The 18,293-nt window shown below is 47.5% G+C and overlaps 3 gene segments (V, D, J or C); 2 read left to right on the top strand and 1 right to left on the bottom strand.

The window, feature by feature from the left end:
• LOC127547486 (immunoglobulin kappa light chain-like) overlaps positions 1–18,293 on the top strand; it is a 387,121-nt gene that overhangs the window by 35,069 nt on the left and 333,759 nt on the right.
• Positions 11,524–13,636, top strand: LOC127547498 (immunoglobulin kappa variable 2-24-like). The segment is given in 2 exon segments: positions 11,524–11,580; positions 11,815–13,636. Coding segments are annotated over 2 exon segments (384 nt in total).
• LOC127547499 (immunoglobulin kappa variable 2-30-like) lies at positions 15,889–16,958 on the bottom strand. The segment is given in 2 exon segments: positions 15,889–16,667; positions 16,902–16,958. Coding segments are annotated over 2 exon segments (384 nt in total).

The raw sequence follows: 18,293 nt of genomic DNA, 5'->3' as shown, positions 1-18,293 counted from the left end.
ACATGGAGGCTTGGTCAGGGTGAAAGGTAACGGCTCCAGGCAAGTTCTGCTGAAACAGCAAGCAGTGACCCTGTGGTAGCTGGGCCGGGAGGTAGCCTTGGCTGAGCCCAGGAAGGTTCATCTCCCAGACAGTGTGGGGAGTGTGAGGTTGGGGAAGTCTGAGGGAACCCCTGTTTATGAGGGAGCTGGGGCCAACTGTGCTGCTGAGAGGCAGCCCCACCCAAGGGGAAACCAGCACATGCCTGGTGAGGGCAGAGGCAGTGGGACAGGGACACTGCTGGCTGTGGGCACTTACAGAAGGATGGAGTCCCTGGGGAGGAATCAGGGGAAAATTATGTAAAAAGTTCATGCAGAGAACAAAAGAAACTTACAAGGAAGAAAAGCAAAGATGGGCAGCTCTGAACACAGTGTGTAGGATTTATTGTAAAGAACTTGTTTTTAAATTTCAAATAAATAAATAGTTAAAAATAAGAAAAACATTACATCATACCATCCATTTCTTCAGGAATGTGGGGGAGGGATAGAAAGTTGGTTTCCTAAACCATGCCAAGGAATGAAAGGGTGGCTTGCTTTCCATTTTAGGAGGCTCCATTCTAAGTGCCCAAAGGATCCTTAATTAGTGGGATTGCAGGCCATGAATGGGACAGAGTGCAGGATATCAGTATCTGTCCTGTTTTTTATGCTTTCAGGCTGTGGTCTCTTCCTAACACAAAATTGATCATCTGCAATCTCTCTGGCTTTTGGAACCATTTTGTTTAGTGATTTTTGGCACTTTGTAACACAATTTGGGGTTTCTTTGCAAAGATACTGGAGGGACTTGTCATTTCCTTTTCCAATTTGTTTTACAAATAAGTAAACTGAGGCAAATAAGGTTAAGTGATTTGCCCAGACTCACACAATTAATACCAAAGAACAGATTTGATCCAGTAAGATGAATGTTCCCAACCACAGACTCAACACAGTTACATACTGCTAGCAGTCTCATGAAATAATAAAGCTGATTAAAACAAAACAAACAAACAAACAAAAAGGATAAATAGCATTTGTGGGAGCACTTATCACACAAGGGTGCAAGAATCAGGGACATATTCAAGGTCTAAACGTCTCAGAGCCTTCCCCTGACCTGGAGTCAGCCACTTCTGCTCCCAGAACCCCCACACCTCCCAGCTGCTTTGCATAAAGAGATCCCAAGGGGAGGGCCTGCAGACACAGGGAGATAAACTGGGCTTGGGGGCAGAGCAGCCACAGGAGAGGACTCATTGCAAAATGGAGTCTCTATCTCAGCTGCTATGTGGGCTCCTGCTGCTTTGGGTCCCAGGTGAGAATGTGAGAAAACAAATCATGCAGATGGGCAACGTGACATGAGATGAGAGAATTCCAGGAAGCTCAGAATCTCTGGGGACAGGAGCCAGTACAGTCCAAGGGGGAATGAGGATTTCTGGGAGATCAGGGGGATGTTCAGAGCCAGGGAGTCTCTGAGCCAAGAATCAGCATGAAAGGAAACTCGGCTCTGTTTATTTCTTGTTGGTTGATCACTAATTTCTGCTCTTAGTTTCCAGGGGAGCAATTGTGCTGACCCAATCTCCAGCCTCGGTGTCTGTGAGCCCAGGAGAGAGAGTCACCATCAGCTGCAAGGCCAGTCAGAGTGTCTTATACACTGATGGAAACACTTACCTAGACTGGTTCCAACAGAAACCCAGACAGTCTCCTCGGCGACTCATTTACCTGGTTTCCAACCTGTTCTCCGGAGTCCCCGCCCGCTTCAGTGCCAGTGGTGCTGGGAAGGATTTCACCCTCACAATCAGCAGTGTGGAGGCTGAAGATGCGGCAGTCTATTACTGTTTTCAAGGATCTTTTTATCCTCGCACAGTGTTACAGCCCTGAACAAAAACCTCCCCAGGCCTGGGCTGGCTGCTCAGAGAGGCCCAGCTGCCTCCCCTCCTTCCTCTGCTGCAGCAGCTGCTGGGGGCCTGCTCAGGGGCAGGGTCTCTGGGGCTGATGAGATAAAAGAGACTCGGGGCTCAGGGGAAAGGTCACGGTCTGAGAGCTCGGGGCTCTGGGGACTCTTGCTCCTCTTCAGCCATGAGCAGAATCATCAAAGAGAGAACCACTGGCTCAGACGGGGTCACCCCACAATCCCCTGGGCCTGAGGCACTCTCCCATTCCTATTCCATCTGACTCCCCTCGGCACAAGAAACAAAGAGAAAGTAGAAACTTCTGGCCAGAGATTCTTTCTGTCCTTTCTCCCTGGCTCAATATTCCACAGCACAAGAAGATCAGGCAACAGGCTAATGAAACACATCCATGGACCCACCCTAACCCTAAATTCACATTCTCCCAGCAGCCAGATGGCACGGGGCAGCTGCCCTGGAGTCAGGAGGACCTGAGTGCAAATCCAGACTCAGACACTTCACATTTTCTAGTTGTGTGACCCTGGGCAAGTTACATAACCCTAATTGCCTCAGGAAAAAAAATTCACACTCTGGATCCATTTTCTCTGACCGTGCATTTAAATCAGATTTTTATCTACTTTTATTTTACCCATTCATGCCAGAGCTATAAAGATCTCTCTGGAGTCTCCTCTGTCCACTCTTTTCAAAGGAAGACTTCAATTCCTACAAAGGGGAATAAGAGACGGGCGCCAAGAAGCCGAACATTCTGCCCTCCTCATAGTTTTGGAGTCTGCTCAGAATTATGACGACCTCCCCCATCTTAATAATATTAATCTAATACAACTTTTTTTTTTTTTTATAATCCAATTGATGTAAACTGTGATCTTTGGGGGAAGGGTGAACCTGGGTTAGAATCTCAAATCCTCTTGCCTTTTGGGAGGGGCCCCACTCTCCTTTTTATAGGGGAAACTTCTATAGCATCTCCACCCATAATTCAATTGGAGATCTTGACCTCTGGTATAATCACCACCCTTTATTGAGTAGAAAATTAGTCCCTCAAATTCATCTGCAAATTGGCCCCGTGACTTTGGGCCCCAAACTCCAATATAATCAAAGGCCGTGTGCCCAACCCTCTGCAAAAAGTCCTAACAGGATTTAGCCTGCTAAGAAAGTTGTTTTCTCAGTGTAATAAACCCATTTTTTGCCACAAACCCCTTCTGTATTCATTCTTTTGCAAATTCTGTGAATTCTTTTGCAAAGCTGCCACCTGGCCAGGAGATCTCGTAATCCTCATTTCTCACCCCTCAACATTTGGTGCCCCGTACAGGGATCCCCAGAATTGTTGGCCGAGGTAAGCCTTCTCTGGCTGTTGTCTATTTTATAGCTGGGAAACCCAAATACCCAAGAAGATTTGGGCCATCAGGAGCTCTATGCTCAAGCAGACTTCCTTGACTGGAGACAATTGGACCAGGTATTCCTGTGGATTTGGGTTTTTTTTTAAATTTTTTAACCTAAGTACCCTTAATCAGGGACTTCCATCACCTCTCTCCCTCCCCAGCGATGCCTGGGAGGATGGAATTCTATAGAATCTGAAACCTGTAGCAAAAAATAGGACAATTTATCTCTGTATCTCTTCTTAAGGATTCTCCCTTATGCTGTTTCTTTAACAGAGACAAATTCAGCCAAAAAGATCTCAAAACTAAAAAAAAATCCTTAAATCCAACAGCGCTGCAGGAAGCTGCTTCAGTTTGCTGGAGGGAAATCAAAATTAGATACCAACCTTTTAAATAACTCCCTCCTTCCTACTCCTCTAGGACACAAAATCCCTGTGAATCCCTTCAGAACCACCTCCTTCCCAAAGACAGGACCTTGTGTCCGGCAATGTCTCCTTAACTTTGGCCCCCTCACCTGGACCAGATCCTGAGACTCCCAGGGCTTTTTCTCCTCCTCAGGATCCTGATTCTAACCTCTGCCCCCTGGGAGAAGCTGCAGACTCTCAGGGAGAGACACTCAGAGCAGAGCCGCCTCTTCAATGAAAATCTCTCCCAGACTAAGGAGAAACTTGGCCATTGCTCCGAGGTCCCCGCCCAGCTTTGTGAGGGCTCCAAGGCCAAGGCCCTCCTTGGTCTGTCCTGGGGAGATGTTACTATTAAACAGTCTGCCCCAGAGACAAGGAGGAAACTGCAGAAGCCAGTTCTGGGCCCCAGATGGACGGAATTTGGGGACTTTTGGCAGCAAAGAGTCTCCCATTAAAGCTGCAGGAGAAATCCTACAGCTGCTACACCTGCCCACGAGCCCAGAGGTTTCCGCCATATTTGGGAAGGACACGGGAAGGGAGACTCGCCCCCGGCCACGGGGAACAGGTTTGCAGGCTCAGCTGCTGCAGCTCCTGCCCCCTCCCCCCTGACTGAGGCTCCTTTAGTCCCCGGCTCCCTGATTCTTAGGCCCCTTCACGGAGCTCACAGGGACAAGCCCTGCAGAGGAACCGGGAGCCTCCTCTCTCCTTGTGGCTGGTTTCAAACCCCCTTGAGCCTCCTCTTAGTCCCAGAGGCAAGTCCTGGAAACGGACCTTTGGTCTCCCTCAGGCTGCACACCTGGGGAGAAACGCTCTCAGTCCCTGGGAAACACGTTCTCACTGTCCCAGGCTGGGGGGAACCATCTGGAAGGTCTGCCAGGCCCGCCCAGTCTGTGCCCGAGGGACTCCTGAGGGAGCTGCTGACCCTCCCCCTCCCCTGAAGCTCCCGCAGACAAGGGGCACATGCCCGGGGGAGGTTGGCAGGGACCGGACACACGCCCCCTTGTGGAGGTTTCAGGCTGCTCCCGGTCTTCACTGACCCCCTCACTAACTGGTGGAAGCTTTTCCCTGCAGGACTCAGAAGGCCCAGGAGGCCCCAAGGTGCTTGCTGAGAGATCCCGGCTCTCCTCCCCTGCCCAGCTCCTGGCAGAGCCGCCATAGAGCAGCTTTTCCCTCAGATACTTCAGACTGTTCCTGAGAACCCACAGAGGACCTGAAGCTGCTCTTCCACAGGCCCCGGAACCCCCCTGGAGAGAGAAGGGGAAACTCTGTGTCCTTCTTTCTCTCACTGTGGTCTCCTTCCTTCCTTCCTCTCTCTCTGGTCTTCTTCTTTTGGCCATTTTCCACCCCAAGGATGAGAACTTTGCTCCCAGCATTTTCTCTCTGACTTTGTCATTCTGGGCCCAGCCAGCAGTTACCTCCTTCTCAGCCTTCCAGCTGGGGCTCCGTGGGCAGTGGGGGCGTTCAGGAGTGTCGGCTGGGCCTTCAGCATCCTCAGGGCAGCCCACAGATGGGACCTGATGCACTTTTTGCAGAGCCCCCATTCCCAAACGTCGCCGTCTCCCCCTGGGTGGCCCCACTTCTAACCTGCTTGTGAGATTTGGTTCCTCCAGGCTCCAAGCTACAAACTTCCAGCGACTCACTCAGTCTGAAGATCTTGGGACAAGTGACTTGGACTCTCATCATCCCCCAGATGTTGCTGCTGCCATGTTCAGATCTCACACTTCCCCTCCCGGCCTGAAACCCCAGGGAGCATCGGGACAGCTCGAGGGCCCTTGTCAGCTTGAAGGAGCTCCAGCAGATGAGACATTTGCCCCTTGGCTCCAAATGAATTTGGGGTGACTGCTTGAGGGGGGAATGATGTAAACTGTGATGTTTGGGGTCTCAACACCTCCCAGATTTTGGGAGGGGCCCCACGCTCCTATTTAGGAGTAACTCCCATAGCATCTCCACCTATAATTCAATTGGAGATCTTGGCCTGGGGCATAATCACCACCCTTGATTGGAAGGTTCCCCAGGTCCAGGCTAGAAAACCCCAATATTATCAAAGGCTGTGCGCCCAAACCTTAGCAAAAAGTGCTGACAGGAGACAGAAGAGAGCCTGCTGAGAAAGCTGTTTTCTCAGTGTAATAAACCCATTTTTTTTGCCACAAACCTGGCCTGTATTCATGCAGGTTTGCACATTCTTTTGCAGAACCTGCCACCAGCCAGGGGATCTCTCAACCCTCATTTCTCTCACTTCCATCTGAACTCCTCATTGCTATCCCTTAGTGGGAAAAGGCTGTGGAACATTCTGCACGTCAACATATAAATATATACAGAGAGAGAGAGACAGAGACAGAGAGAGAGACAGACAGACAGACAGAGACAGAGAGAGACAGACAGACAGACAGAGACAGAGAGAGACAGACAGACAGACAGAGACACAAAGAGAGAGAGAGACAGACAGAGAAAGATACAGAGAGAGAGAGAGAAATAGAGAGAGGGAAGGAGGGACAGGAAGAGTGAGAAAGAGGGACAGAGGAACAGGGACAGGAAGAGAGGGAGGGGGAGAATGAGGGAGAGGAGGGGTGAGGGGCAGGAAGAGAGAGAAAAGGAGAAACAAAGAGGAATATCTGAAACCCATTCTCCTTATCAAAGAAAGATTTATCCCTCAACCTTCTCTTTTCTAAGCAGCCTATTGCCTCTTTCATCATTCATCTGTCCCTGGGCTTCAGGTGACACTAATGCACTGTTGCTGGAGTTGTGAATATCTCAACCTTCTCTTTTCTAAGCAGCCTATTGCCTCTTTCATCATCCATCTGTCCCTGGGCTTCAGGAGACACTAATACATTGTTGCTGGAGTTGTGAATATACCCAACCATCCCGGAGAGCTTATTCTCTCCCACTTTCCAGGAAATGATAAAACGCTCATCCTGGGAACTTAGTTTTACATCACCACAGCACATTAAGAATATGTACTTAACTAGAGTGATGACATCACCAGCTATACAATCATTATCTCAGCAATCACAATGGGTCTTAATTGTACCTTTCCAGACATCTGGCCCTCTCCAACTATCTTCAGATCAGTCTTCACATCTCAATGTACATCCTTGTTTCTGCCTTTATTTCCCCTCCTTCCCTGAGGAATCCTCAGGGTTATATTTCCCCCATAAAAGATGTGCTTTTGATGAAGATCGTTGCTAAATCCTTTTCAGGACAAAGGCTGAGGTTTTCTCTCCCTCCATATAGTGTCTACATATCCCTCTAATGCCTTCTTCCAAACCCCTTTCCTTGCCAACTCTATTGCCCTCCTGAATCCATTTCCTATTTACCTCTCCTGGTGCTTATTTTATTTCATTTTGTCTGTAACCTCTTCTAGTAAAGAAAGGAGAAAATAACTAATGAATCATTAAAGAACTACCAGTTCTTTGCCTGGATGTGGATGACATTTTTCTCCATAAATACAGAAAACTGTTGGAAGTTCACAGAGAAGCTGAGGCAACTGGGAAGCTTCAAAAGTTACAGGTTAAGTTGTATGTAACAAACCCAAGCGACCCATAGTAGAAATCTGCAGCTTCTCCCATTTTATTTGGTGCTTTCTTTGTATTATTTATTTCACTTTGCCTTCTTTCATATCTTACAAGGATGGTTCCTGAAGACCAGGCAGCAGCATCATAAACCAGGGAATGGGCCAAAATGAAGTTTCACATCCTGTGTTTATTTTCTCCAAAAACCAGATGTTATGGGTAATACTATTTGTAGAAAACTTTGGAAATGTTTTTTTTTTTTCATTATCAGAAGTTTTAGGGCAGGCCAGTATTAGTCGATATATTTGTTTTGGAAAGGAGGATGGTTCTTTGTTCCTCCAAGATTGGTTGATGGGAGGAGACAGGTTGAGCACATTGTGATTGTTAGAGATATACACAACTAGATTTTTGGACACTTAGGCTGGTGATCTCATGAGCCCCAATGGAACTGAGACTACTCTATGCTTTCCCTCCTGTGTCCTGCATTTTTATGACCTTCCAAAGATCCCACACAGAATGTCAGCTCCACATACTGCAGACCTTCCTCTGATTTAGGAAATTTCAGAAGGTTAGGAAGATAATATTCTAATTCCCTCGTAAGTGATTCTCAAGCTTCCTATTTGACCATCCAACATTTCTTCCTGATGATACATGCCCCTCACCATATAATGACAAGACTACCAAGTCATGGCTAGTTGTAAATCTGCTTATATCCCCAATCTCACAATTTTCAATTGTCTTTGGGTCACTTGAAATTGAATTGAACCAAATAAAGGAATGAGGAGCAAAGTTTAGGTTTTTAATGGAAGTCACAGGAACCTGGGAGTGAATTCAGAGACCAGCCTTGAGTTGGTTAATTCCATGCCCACAGATGGGCTTTCCAACCCTCCCAGCCCATTGTTTTGCCAGTCCACATCTGTCCTTATGTGGTTGGATCTTCCTTGTACCATCTGAGCCTCTTTCTTCAGTTGTCTTTGAAGCTGATTTTTTTTATTCTTCTCAAACTAACTTTTTCCTCAGGGGATTTCTCTTTGGTAATGATTTTATTTTATTTCTGTTCACAGAGAAAAATAGCAATTTCCTTTATCTCCCACTTAGTTTGCAAAGAGAAAACCCCAGGTGGCAGTGAAAAGGAAAGAGGACCCCAGTTCTAGCTTCAGGCTTTACTTTCTGTGTTTCCCATGTCCATGGGCTACAGATGTGGCTGCTGAGTTGTTAGTCATGATCCTAAGCCTCACAAAAAAAAATTGATTTGGATGGGAGGCACAGTGCCACTGGACAAAATGAAGCAGGAGGAAAAGGACAGAGGAACACGTAAACTTAAAGATCATTTCCAACAAGGAACGCTAGTAACTCTGGACAGGGAAAATCCACTAGGATCTTGGATTGAGTTAGGTACCCAACACAAGGGAAATGGGATTGATTTTGAACCGTTTCTAATCTGTGTCAAACAGAGCAAGTCATCCTGAGCAGGGAGATGAGATGTAGAACTAGGTTCAACACTGGTGCTGATTCACACAATTCTTCTTCACACAAGAAGATTTTTTCCGGACTCTTTGGCCTTTTTTGATTAGCATTTTGGATGGCAACAACACTCCCCCAAGGAATTGTCTATTCATGACCTGAGTGCTCTGAAATCTGCTCTCCCCCAATCTAGACATCAGGCCAGATGACTGCTGGATTTCCCACCCTTTGCTATTACAAGTGTGAAGATGGTTTGATCACTTCTCACCAAAGTGCCTGATCATTGGGGAGAATCAGGTGTAGATTAGTAGTTGTCCTACTGGGTCCTCCCCAAGTGAAAGAATGGGAAATTCATTATGGAAATCCTTTAAAATGGTTCCTTTCTCTACTTTTCTTTTTTAATTTAATTTTATTTTATAATAACTTTTTATTGACAGAATCCATGCCAGGGTAATTTTTTTACAACATTATCCTTTGCACTTGCTTCAGTTCCGATTTTTCCCCTCCCTCCCTCCACCCCGTCCCCTAGATGGCAAGCAGTCCTATATATGTTAGATATGTTGCAGTATATCCTAGATACAATATACGTGTGCAGAACCGAACAATTCTCTTGTTGCACAGGGAGAGTTGGATTCAGAAGGTAAAAATAACCCAGGAAGAAAAACAAAAATGCAAATAGTTCACATTCATTTCCCAGTGTTCTTTCTTTGGGTGTAGCTGCTTCTGTCCATCATTTATCCATTGAAACTGAGTTAGGTCTCTTTGTCAAAGAAATCCACTTCCATCAGAATACATCCTCACACAATATTGTTGTCGAAGTGTGTAATGATCTCCTGGTTCTGCTCATTTCACTTAGCATCAGTTCATGTAAGTCTCTCCAAGCCTCTCTGTATTCATCCTGCTGGTCATTTCTTACAGAACAATAATATTCCATAACATTCATATACCACAATTTACCCAGCCATTCTCCAATTGATGGGCATCCATTCATTTTCCAGCTTTTAGCCACTACAAAGAGGGCTGCCACAAACATTTTGGCACATACAGGTCCCTTTCCCTTCTTTAGTATTTCTTTGGGATATAAGCCCAGTAGTAGCACTGCTCCTTTCTCTACTTTTCAAAGGGTAAGTGTGATGTATTATTTGAATAAAAGAAAATCCCCTTCATCCTAGGGTTGAGCTTCCATGCCAACCTAACAATTAAAAAAAAACCTCAGCTGTTTTTTCCTGTTGTGGATGAACTATCATCCCATAATAACAGAAATTCACCCTTCTTGGATATTTCCCTAATGCTCTCTACCGTCATGATTCTCCCTCTAATTCATGATTTTCCTCTAGTGTTGATGCCTTTTTTTCTGCTGAGGCAATTGGGGTTTAGTGACTTGCTCAAGGTCACATAACTAGGAAGTATTAAGTGTCTTGAGACCAGATTTGCACTCAGATCCTCCCAACTTTAGGGCTGGTGCTCTATCCACTGCACCACCTACCTGCACCTATGTCTTCTTAATATACATTACTGTTACACACACACACACACACACACACACACACACACACACACACACCGTTCGACCTCTAAAGTTTATTTTGAATAAATTATATGAGGATTATTCTCAACTCTAGAGGGTTAGTTACCCTTTTAAGAGGAAGTTATACATTTCAGGTCAAATTTGCAGCCTATTCTAGGATGTCAAGTTCACTTCTTTGTTATGCAAGCTTATGCATTCTATGCCCATTCTGATACATCAATACTTTAAATGCTGGGTGCCTTCTTGGATTTAGTGTTATAGAATTTCTCAGTCTCTACTCATGTTGTAGAAGTATTCTCCCCAGTACTCACAGTATAATGCACCTCAGAGAGCCCACGGTCATGAAGTACATGAATAGAAAAAGCTGTGGTCATTTTGACTCTGGAGATACATGTTTCTTTAGTGTGGGAGGAACCATGGGAAAGGGATGCATGGATGAGACATGAAGGAGATTATTGGAGTAAGGGTTTTGTAAATATTTTGTTTTTGGTTTAAAATAAATAAAAAGTTTAAAAAATTAAGAAAAAAATTTAAATGATAACATATCATTCCATTGATCTCTTCAGGGAAGTGGGGGAGGGATAGAAAGCTGGTTCCCCTAAACCAAGCCAAGGAATGAAAGGGTGGTTTGCTTTCCATTTTAGGAGGCTTCATTCTAAGTGCCCAAAGGATCCTCAGTTACTGGGACAGCTGGTCATGGATTGGGATAAAGAGCAGGATTTCAGTATCTGTCCTGTGTTATATGCCTTCAGGCTGTAATCTCTTCGCTACATAATATTGACTCTTGTGCAAGCCCTCTGGCTTTGGGAACCATTTTTGTTCTTCTTTTGATGATTTTTGGCATTTTGTAACACAATTTGGGGTTTCTTTGAGAAGATATTGGAGCGATTTGCTATTTTCCTTTCCAAGTTATCTTAAAAATAAGGAAACTGAGGCAAACAAGGTTAAGTGACTTGCCCAGACTCACACAATTAATATTCAAGGCAAGATTTGATCTCAGGAAGATGAATGTTCCTACCCACAAACTTAATGTTTTACATACTGCTAGCAGTCCCATGAAATAATAAAACAGATTAAAACAAAACAAAACAAACAAAAAAGGATAAGTAGGATCTGTGTGAGCACATATCACACAAGGATCCATGTATCAGGGACATATTGAAAGTGTGAAGGTCTCAGGTTCTTCCCCTGAGCTGGAGTCAGCCACTTCTGCTCCCAGAACCCCCACGCCTCCCAGCTGCTTTGCATAAAGAGATCCCCATGGGGAGGGCCTGCAGACACAGGGAGATAAACTGGGCCTGGGGGCAGAGCAGCCACAGGAGAGGACTCACTGCAAAATGGAGTCTCTGTCCCAGCTTCTCTGTGGGCTCCTGATGCTTTGGGTCCCAGGTAAGAACTTGAGACAACAAAACATGCAGACGGGCAACGTGACATGAGATGCGGGAATTCCAGGAAGCTCAGAATCTCTGGGGACAGGAGCCAGTACAGTCCAAGGGGGAATGAGGATTTCTGTGAGATCAGGGGGATTTTCAGAGCCAGGGGGTCTGTGGGGCAAGAATCAGAATGAAAGGAAACTCTGTTCTGTTTATTCCATGTCTGTTTATCGCTAATTTCTGCTTTTAGTTTCCAGGGGAGAAATTGTGCTGACCCAGTCTCCAGCCTCGGTGTCTGTGAGCCCAGGAGAGAGAGTCACCATCAGCTGCAAGGCCAGTCAGAGTGTTGTACACAGTGATAGAAACACTTACCTAAGCTGGCTCCAACAGAAACCCGGACAGTCTCCTAGGATGCTCATTTACCAGGTTTCCAACCTGGTCTCAGGAGTCCCCGCCCGCTTCAGTGGCAGTGGTGCTGAGAAGGATTTCACCCTCACAATCAGCAGTGTGGAGGCTGAAGATGGGGCAGAATATTACTGTGCTCAAGGAATTTATTCTCCTCCCACAGTGTTACAGCCCTGAACAAAAACCTCCCCAGGCCTGGGCTGGCTGCTCAGGGAGGCCCAGCTGCCTCCCTCCTTCCTCTGCTGCAGCAGCTGCTGGAGGCCTACCCAGGGGCAGGGTCTCTGGGGCTGATGAGACAAAAGGGACTCGGGGCTCAGGGGAAAGGTCACGGTCTGAGAGCTCGGGGCTCTGGGGACTCTTGCTCCTCTTCAGCCATGAGCAGAATCATCAAAGAGAGAACCACTGGCTCAGACTGGGTCACCCCACAATGCCCTGGGCCTGAGGCACTCTCCTATTCCTATGTTATCTGACTCCCCTCAGCACAAGAAACAAAGAGAAAATAGCAACTTCTGGCCAGAAATTCTTTCTGTCCTTTCTCCCTGGCTCAATATTCCACAGCAGTCAATGACTCTTGGGACCAAGAGCACTAGAAGATCAGGCAACAGGCTAATGGAATCCATCCAAGGGCCCAGCTTAAAATTCACACTCTGGATTCATTTTCTCTGACCATACATTTAAATCAGATTGTTATCTACTTTTATTTTATTCATTCATGCTGGGGGCTATAAAGAGCTCTCTGAAGTCTCCTCTGTCCACTCTTTTCAAAGGAAGACTTCAATTCCTACAAAGGGGAATAAGAGACGGGCGCCAAGAAGCTGAATATTCTGTTCTCCTCATAGTTTTGGAGTCTGCTCAGAATCATAATGACCTCCCCCATCTTAATAATATTAACCTAATAAAACTAATCTTTTATGATTCAATTGATGGAAACTGTGATCTTTGGGGGAAGAGTGAACCTGGGTTAGAATCCCACCTCCTCCTGCCTATTGGGAGGGGCCCCACTGTCCTTTTTAGAGGGGAAACTCCCATACCATCTTTATCCACAATTCAATTGTAGATCTTGGCCTGGGGCATAATCACCACCCTTTATTGAGTTGAAAATTAGTTCCTCAAATTCATCTAGAGTTTGGCCCCCTTGGCTTTGGGCCCTTTGCAAAGCAATCTCCTGTCTCTTCTCTGGCTCAGACTGTGGCCAGAGCTCTTGCTTTCCTCTCTGCTCTGAAACAGCCCTTTCTGTGTTCTCTGCCTCAGCGTTTCGCTGGAGCTCTTGCACTTCTTGTTCTAATTGCTGTAATCCCGCCTTTGCTCTGTCCCCTGCTTCTGCTCTAAGCCAAAATTCCTGCTTCTTTGTTCCATCTGTTGAATCCCCTCCCCCTCTCTTGCTGAGCTGTACTTAAGGGGTGTGGGGGTACTTTCCTTCATTGCCTTCATCACCTGGGGGCACATGTAAGCCTTCTAAGGAGGGATGTGTGCCCTTTGGCACTGGGGGCTCTCCTGCTGCTTTTCCTTTTCTTTGGGTGTGTTTTTGGTTAAAGAATCACCGGTTCTAGTTTCTAACTCAGAAGCTTGCTCTGTATTTACAACTCTCCTCTCGGGCCTGGTCACAGTTTGACCCACAGTGCATCTCTACCTTCCCTTCCGGACCAGAAACTCTTGTGGCTTCTCGAATGTTAATTTTTGATAATTGATATTCCCAGGCCTGACCATCTACTTGCTAAGCCCTCCCTTCCGGGCACCACATGATGCTCTCACTGCAGTGGCTATTGCCAGTCTCTCCTAATTCCCGGGCGTCAGAGAAATCTCTGGTAAATGTTCACATCCACTTTCCCTCCTCCTGAGGCTTCCGAATCCCTCTGGCCGCTGTCTCCTAGGGACGCAGCTTAAGCACAGCAGAGCCCCCAGAGTTCGGGCAGGAAGCTTAAGGACTTTATTCACGGGGTTTACCTCCTACTCTGAGACCTGCTGCCCTCTCTTAGCTCCTCCTCCTTGGCAGAGCTCCAGGGGAAAAGGGTCGGGCTCCTCCCCCACTGAGCCCACATCGGGTCCCTGAGGCCACAGGCCCAGCCAATCAGAGACGGAGACACTGCCCGTCCCTTTCAGAGTGTTCAGGGTTCCTGCCCCCCGAGGGTCGTCCCCATGTCCCATAACCCATCACGTCCGGGATCTCCCAGCCCTAGGCCTGTGTTCCGTCCTGACTGTGCTTCCCAGCCTCCCTTTTTGCCCCTTACACAGTAGGACTGATTGACCCTTACAACAAATAACGGTTTCCCGGGGACATAAGGCTGGTTTACTCTCCCCGTAGGGCCCAGAAGCAGGGACTGAGAACCCCAGAGCACAAGCGCACTGGGAGCTCTCGGAGCCGGAGGGAGACATTTCCATCTTCCTCAGCCTCGTGGGGGCGGGGCTCTCCTCCTCGGCTTCCCCATTGAAAGCCAGACTCCTGAAGCCCCTAAGGGAGCTACCGGCCCGGCAAGGGGACAAGGCTTCCAGGGAGATAATGAAGGATGTGGACTTTAACCCCCGCCTGCACTTGTGGCGATTCCTGACCTGCCCGGAAGGCTGCCCAGAGACCCCCGAGAACTAAGAACATTACACTTCCCCTCCTGGGGTACCGAGGGAGGGATCAGCTGACCTCTTGGGGCTCCTTATTCCATCCTCTGGAAGAGTCTCTCAGTGACTGCATTTGATCCTTGGTTTCTAGGAAAGATCCCGGACTAGTTTGTCACTTACTTCTCCTGCTTCTTTCACTGAGGAAGAAACTGGAGCAAACAGGGCTCTGGGCCTGGCTGTGGGTCCTGCAGCTGGTAAGTGTCTGAGGCCAGATCTGAGCTCTGCAGGAGGAAGGTTCCTGACCCCAAGCCTGCAATGTGAACTTGGGAAGAGGCTTCCTCTGGTCTCCAGGCCCAGCTCTCTTATCTGCTACGTCAAAAAGCTGCCCCAGGATTGGCTGGGAAGAAGTTACTTCACTTACCCAGAATCCTTTGACACCGATTGTTTGTAAGAAGCATTTAGAGATAGAGAAAGATGAGGTTTTTCACATGGCTCCATTGCTTCCTTCTACTGTCTCTTTTATTCCCCTTTGTAAGAACTGAATTCTTCCTTTGAAAAGAATAGACAGAGAAAACTCCAGAGAGATCTTTGTAGCCCCCGGCATGAATGGATAAAATAAAAGTAGATAAAAATCTGATTTAAATGCATGGTCAGAGAAAATGGAACCAGAGTGTGAATTTTTTTTTTCCTGAGGCAATTAGGGTTAAGTAACTTGCCCAAGGTGATACAGGTAGGAAATATGAAGTGTCTGAGTCTGGCTTTGCACTCAGGTCTTCCTGACTCCAGGATGCTGCCCTGTGCCATCTTGGTGCTTGGAAGATGTGAATTTTAAGGTCAGTCCATGATGGATTTCATTAGCCTGTTGCCTGATCTCCTTGTGCTCTTGGTCCCAAGAATCATTGACTGCTATGGAATATTGTGCTAGTGAAGGGGGAGGGGAACTGTTCCCTTTAAGATTATCACTCTGAAATTGTGTCCCCTTTGATCAGGATCTCCCAGGCTCCAAGGAGTACAAAGAGAGCCCAAACCTTGCAGGATAAGAGAGACAACACTATTCAGGAGCAAATCAGCTTCCACAGAAATTCTAAATTTTCTAAATTCTCACTCAGTTGAGGAATCCTGGTCTGATCAGTTCGAGCTGTCCCAGCCTCGTCAAGATACCCAATAAAACAGGCTCCCTCAACTAAAGTCTTTGCAGATGGGCCGAGGAAGCTCATTCAGCTGCCAGGACCCTTCTGCCCATTGAGAAAGCATTCTCAGTGCCAAAACTCCATTTCCCACCAGAAACTGGTTTCTATCCAACAATAAACTTTCGTTTTGCAATTAATAATTCAGCAATGAGTGAATTCTTTTATTCCTAAACCTGCGGCCGATATAAAGGGATATTTAACAACTCTTATTCCACTAACCTCTTGATCACCAGGAATTGAGACCATTCAAACTGCATCACTAGGAAGAAAGGACAAAAACAACCTCTGGGCAGAGGTTTCTGCTTCCTTTCTGGTTCTTGCTCAGTTGAGAGTCAGATGAAATAGGAATGCCCGAGTACCTGAGGCCTGGGGCATTGCGAGGTGACCCAGTCTGAGCCAGGGCTTCTTTCTTTGATGATTCTGCTCATGGCTGAAGAGGAGCAAGAGTCGCCAGAGCCCCGAGCTCTCAGACCGTGGCCTTTCCCCTGAGCCCCGAGTCCCTTTTGTCTCATCAGCCCCAGAGACCCTGTCCCTGAGCAGGCCCCCAGCAGCTGCTGCAGCAGAGGAAGGAGAGGAGGCAGCTGGGCCTCCCTGAGCAGCCAGCCCAGGCCTGGGGAGGTTTTTGTTCAGGGCTGTAACACTGTGGGAGGACCATAATATCCTTGATAACAGTAATAGACTGCCCCATCTTCAGCCTCCACACTGCTGATTGTGAGGGTGAAATCCTTCTCAGCACCACTGCCACTGAAGCGGGCGGGGACTCCTGAGTCCAGGTTGGAAACCTCGTAAATGAGTCGCCGAGGAGACTGTCCCGGTTTCTGTTGGAGCCAGTGTAGATAAGTTTTTCCATCACTGGCTATGACACTCTGACTGGCCTTGCAGCTGATGGTGACTCTCTCTCCTGGGCTCACAGACACCGAGGCTGGAGACTGGGTCAGCACAATTGCTCCCCTGGAAACTAAGAACAAAAATTATTGACCAACTAACATGGAATAAACAGAGCCGAGTTTCCTTTCATTCTGATTCTTGGCTCACAGACTCCCTGGCTCTGAAAATCCCCCTGATCTCACAGAAATCCTCATTCCCCCTTGGACTGTACTGGCTCCTGTCCCCAGAGATTCTGAGCTTCCTGGAATTCTCTCATCTCATGTCACGTTGCCCGTCTGCGTGTTTTGTTGTCTCATGTTCTCACCTGGGACCCAAAGCATCAGGAGCCCACAGAGAAGCTGGGACAGAGACTCCATTTTGCAGTGAGTCCTCTCCTGTGGCTGCTCTGCCCCCAGGCCCAGTTTATCTTCCTGTGTCTGCAGGCCCTCCCCATGGGGATCTCTTTATGCAAAGCAGCTGGGAGGTGTGGGGGATCTGGGAGCAGAAGTGGCTGCCTCCAGCTCAGGGGAAGAACCTGAGACCTTCAGGCCTTGAATATGTCCCTGATTGTTGGAGCCTTGTGTGATATGTGCTCCCACAGATCCTACTTGCCCTGAGATTTGTTTTTTTTTTTTTCCCTAGGAGATAGGGGCCAGAGGGATTCGGAAGCCTCAGGAGGAGGGAAAGTGGATGTGAACATTTACCAGAGATTTCTCTGACGCCCGGGAATTAGGAGAGACTGGCAATAGCCAATGCAGTGAGAGCATCATGTGGTGCCCGGAAGGGAGGGCTTAGCAAGTAGATGGTCAGGCCTGGGAATATCAATTATCAAAAATTAACATTCGAGAAGGCACAAGAGTTCCTGGTCCGGAAGGGAAGGTAGAGATGCACTGTGGGTCAAACTGTGACCAGGCCCGAGAGGAGAGTTGTAAATACAGAGCAAGCTTCTGAGTTAGAAACTAGAACCGGTGATTCTTTAACCAAAAACACACCCAAAGAAAAGGAAAAGCAGCAGGAGAGCCCCCAGTGCCAAAGGGCACACATCCCTCCTTAGAAGGCTTACATGTGCCCCCAGGTGATGAAGGCAATGAAGGAAAGTACCCCCACACCCCTTAAGTACAGCTCAGCAAGAGAGGGGGAGGGGATTCAACAGATGGAACAAAGAAGCAGGAATTTTGGCTTAGAGCAGAATCAGGGGACAGAGCAAAGGCGGGATTACAGCAATTAGAACAAGAAGTGCAAGAGCTCCAGCGAAAAGCTGAGGCAGAGAACACAGAAAGGGCTGTTTCAGAGCAGAGAGGAAAGCAAGAGCTCTGGCCACAGTCTGAGCCAGAGAAGAGACAGGAGATTGCACTGCAAAGGCCTGCTGTTCTTCCTAGAGAGCACAGAAAAACGCACCCCCCCCTCTCCTCCTCCCCCCAGCTTTGCAGGAAGGTTTATAATGAAGGCAGCAGCTGAGGGGAAGATACAATGAGGGGGATTCTGACTGGGGCCTGGGGCCTACAGGCTTATCCTGTAGAGGACAATGGGGAGGGAGGTTGGCCACATGTTCCGATCCCATTTAAAATGTTAAAAGAGGTGAAACAAGCTTGTGGAAGCTACGGCCCAAATGCGCCCCAAACTGCACAACTTCTCTAACTGATATCGAGCACATATGCCCTTGCCCCGGATGATGGGACATCTATGGCATCTGCTTGTTTCTCTCCCGGCCCATCAG

This window comes from Antechinus flavipes, chromosome 2 (genome assembly GCF_016432865.1).
Source record: "Antechinus flavipes isolate AdamAnt ecotype Samford, QLD, Australia chromosome 2, AdamAnt_v2, whole genome shotgun sequence".
NCBI lineage: Eukaryota > Metazoa > Chordata > Mammalia > Dasyuromorphia > Dasyuridae > Antechinus > Antechinus flavipes.
The sequence above is the reverse complement of the archived record's forward strand: the minus strand, read 5'-3'. Positions and strand labels throughout refer to the sequence as shown.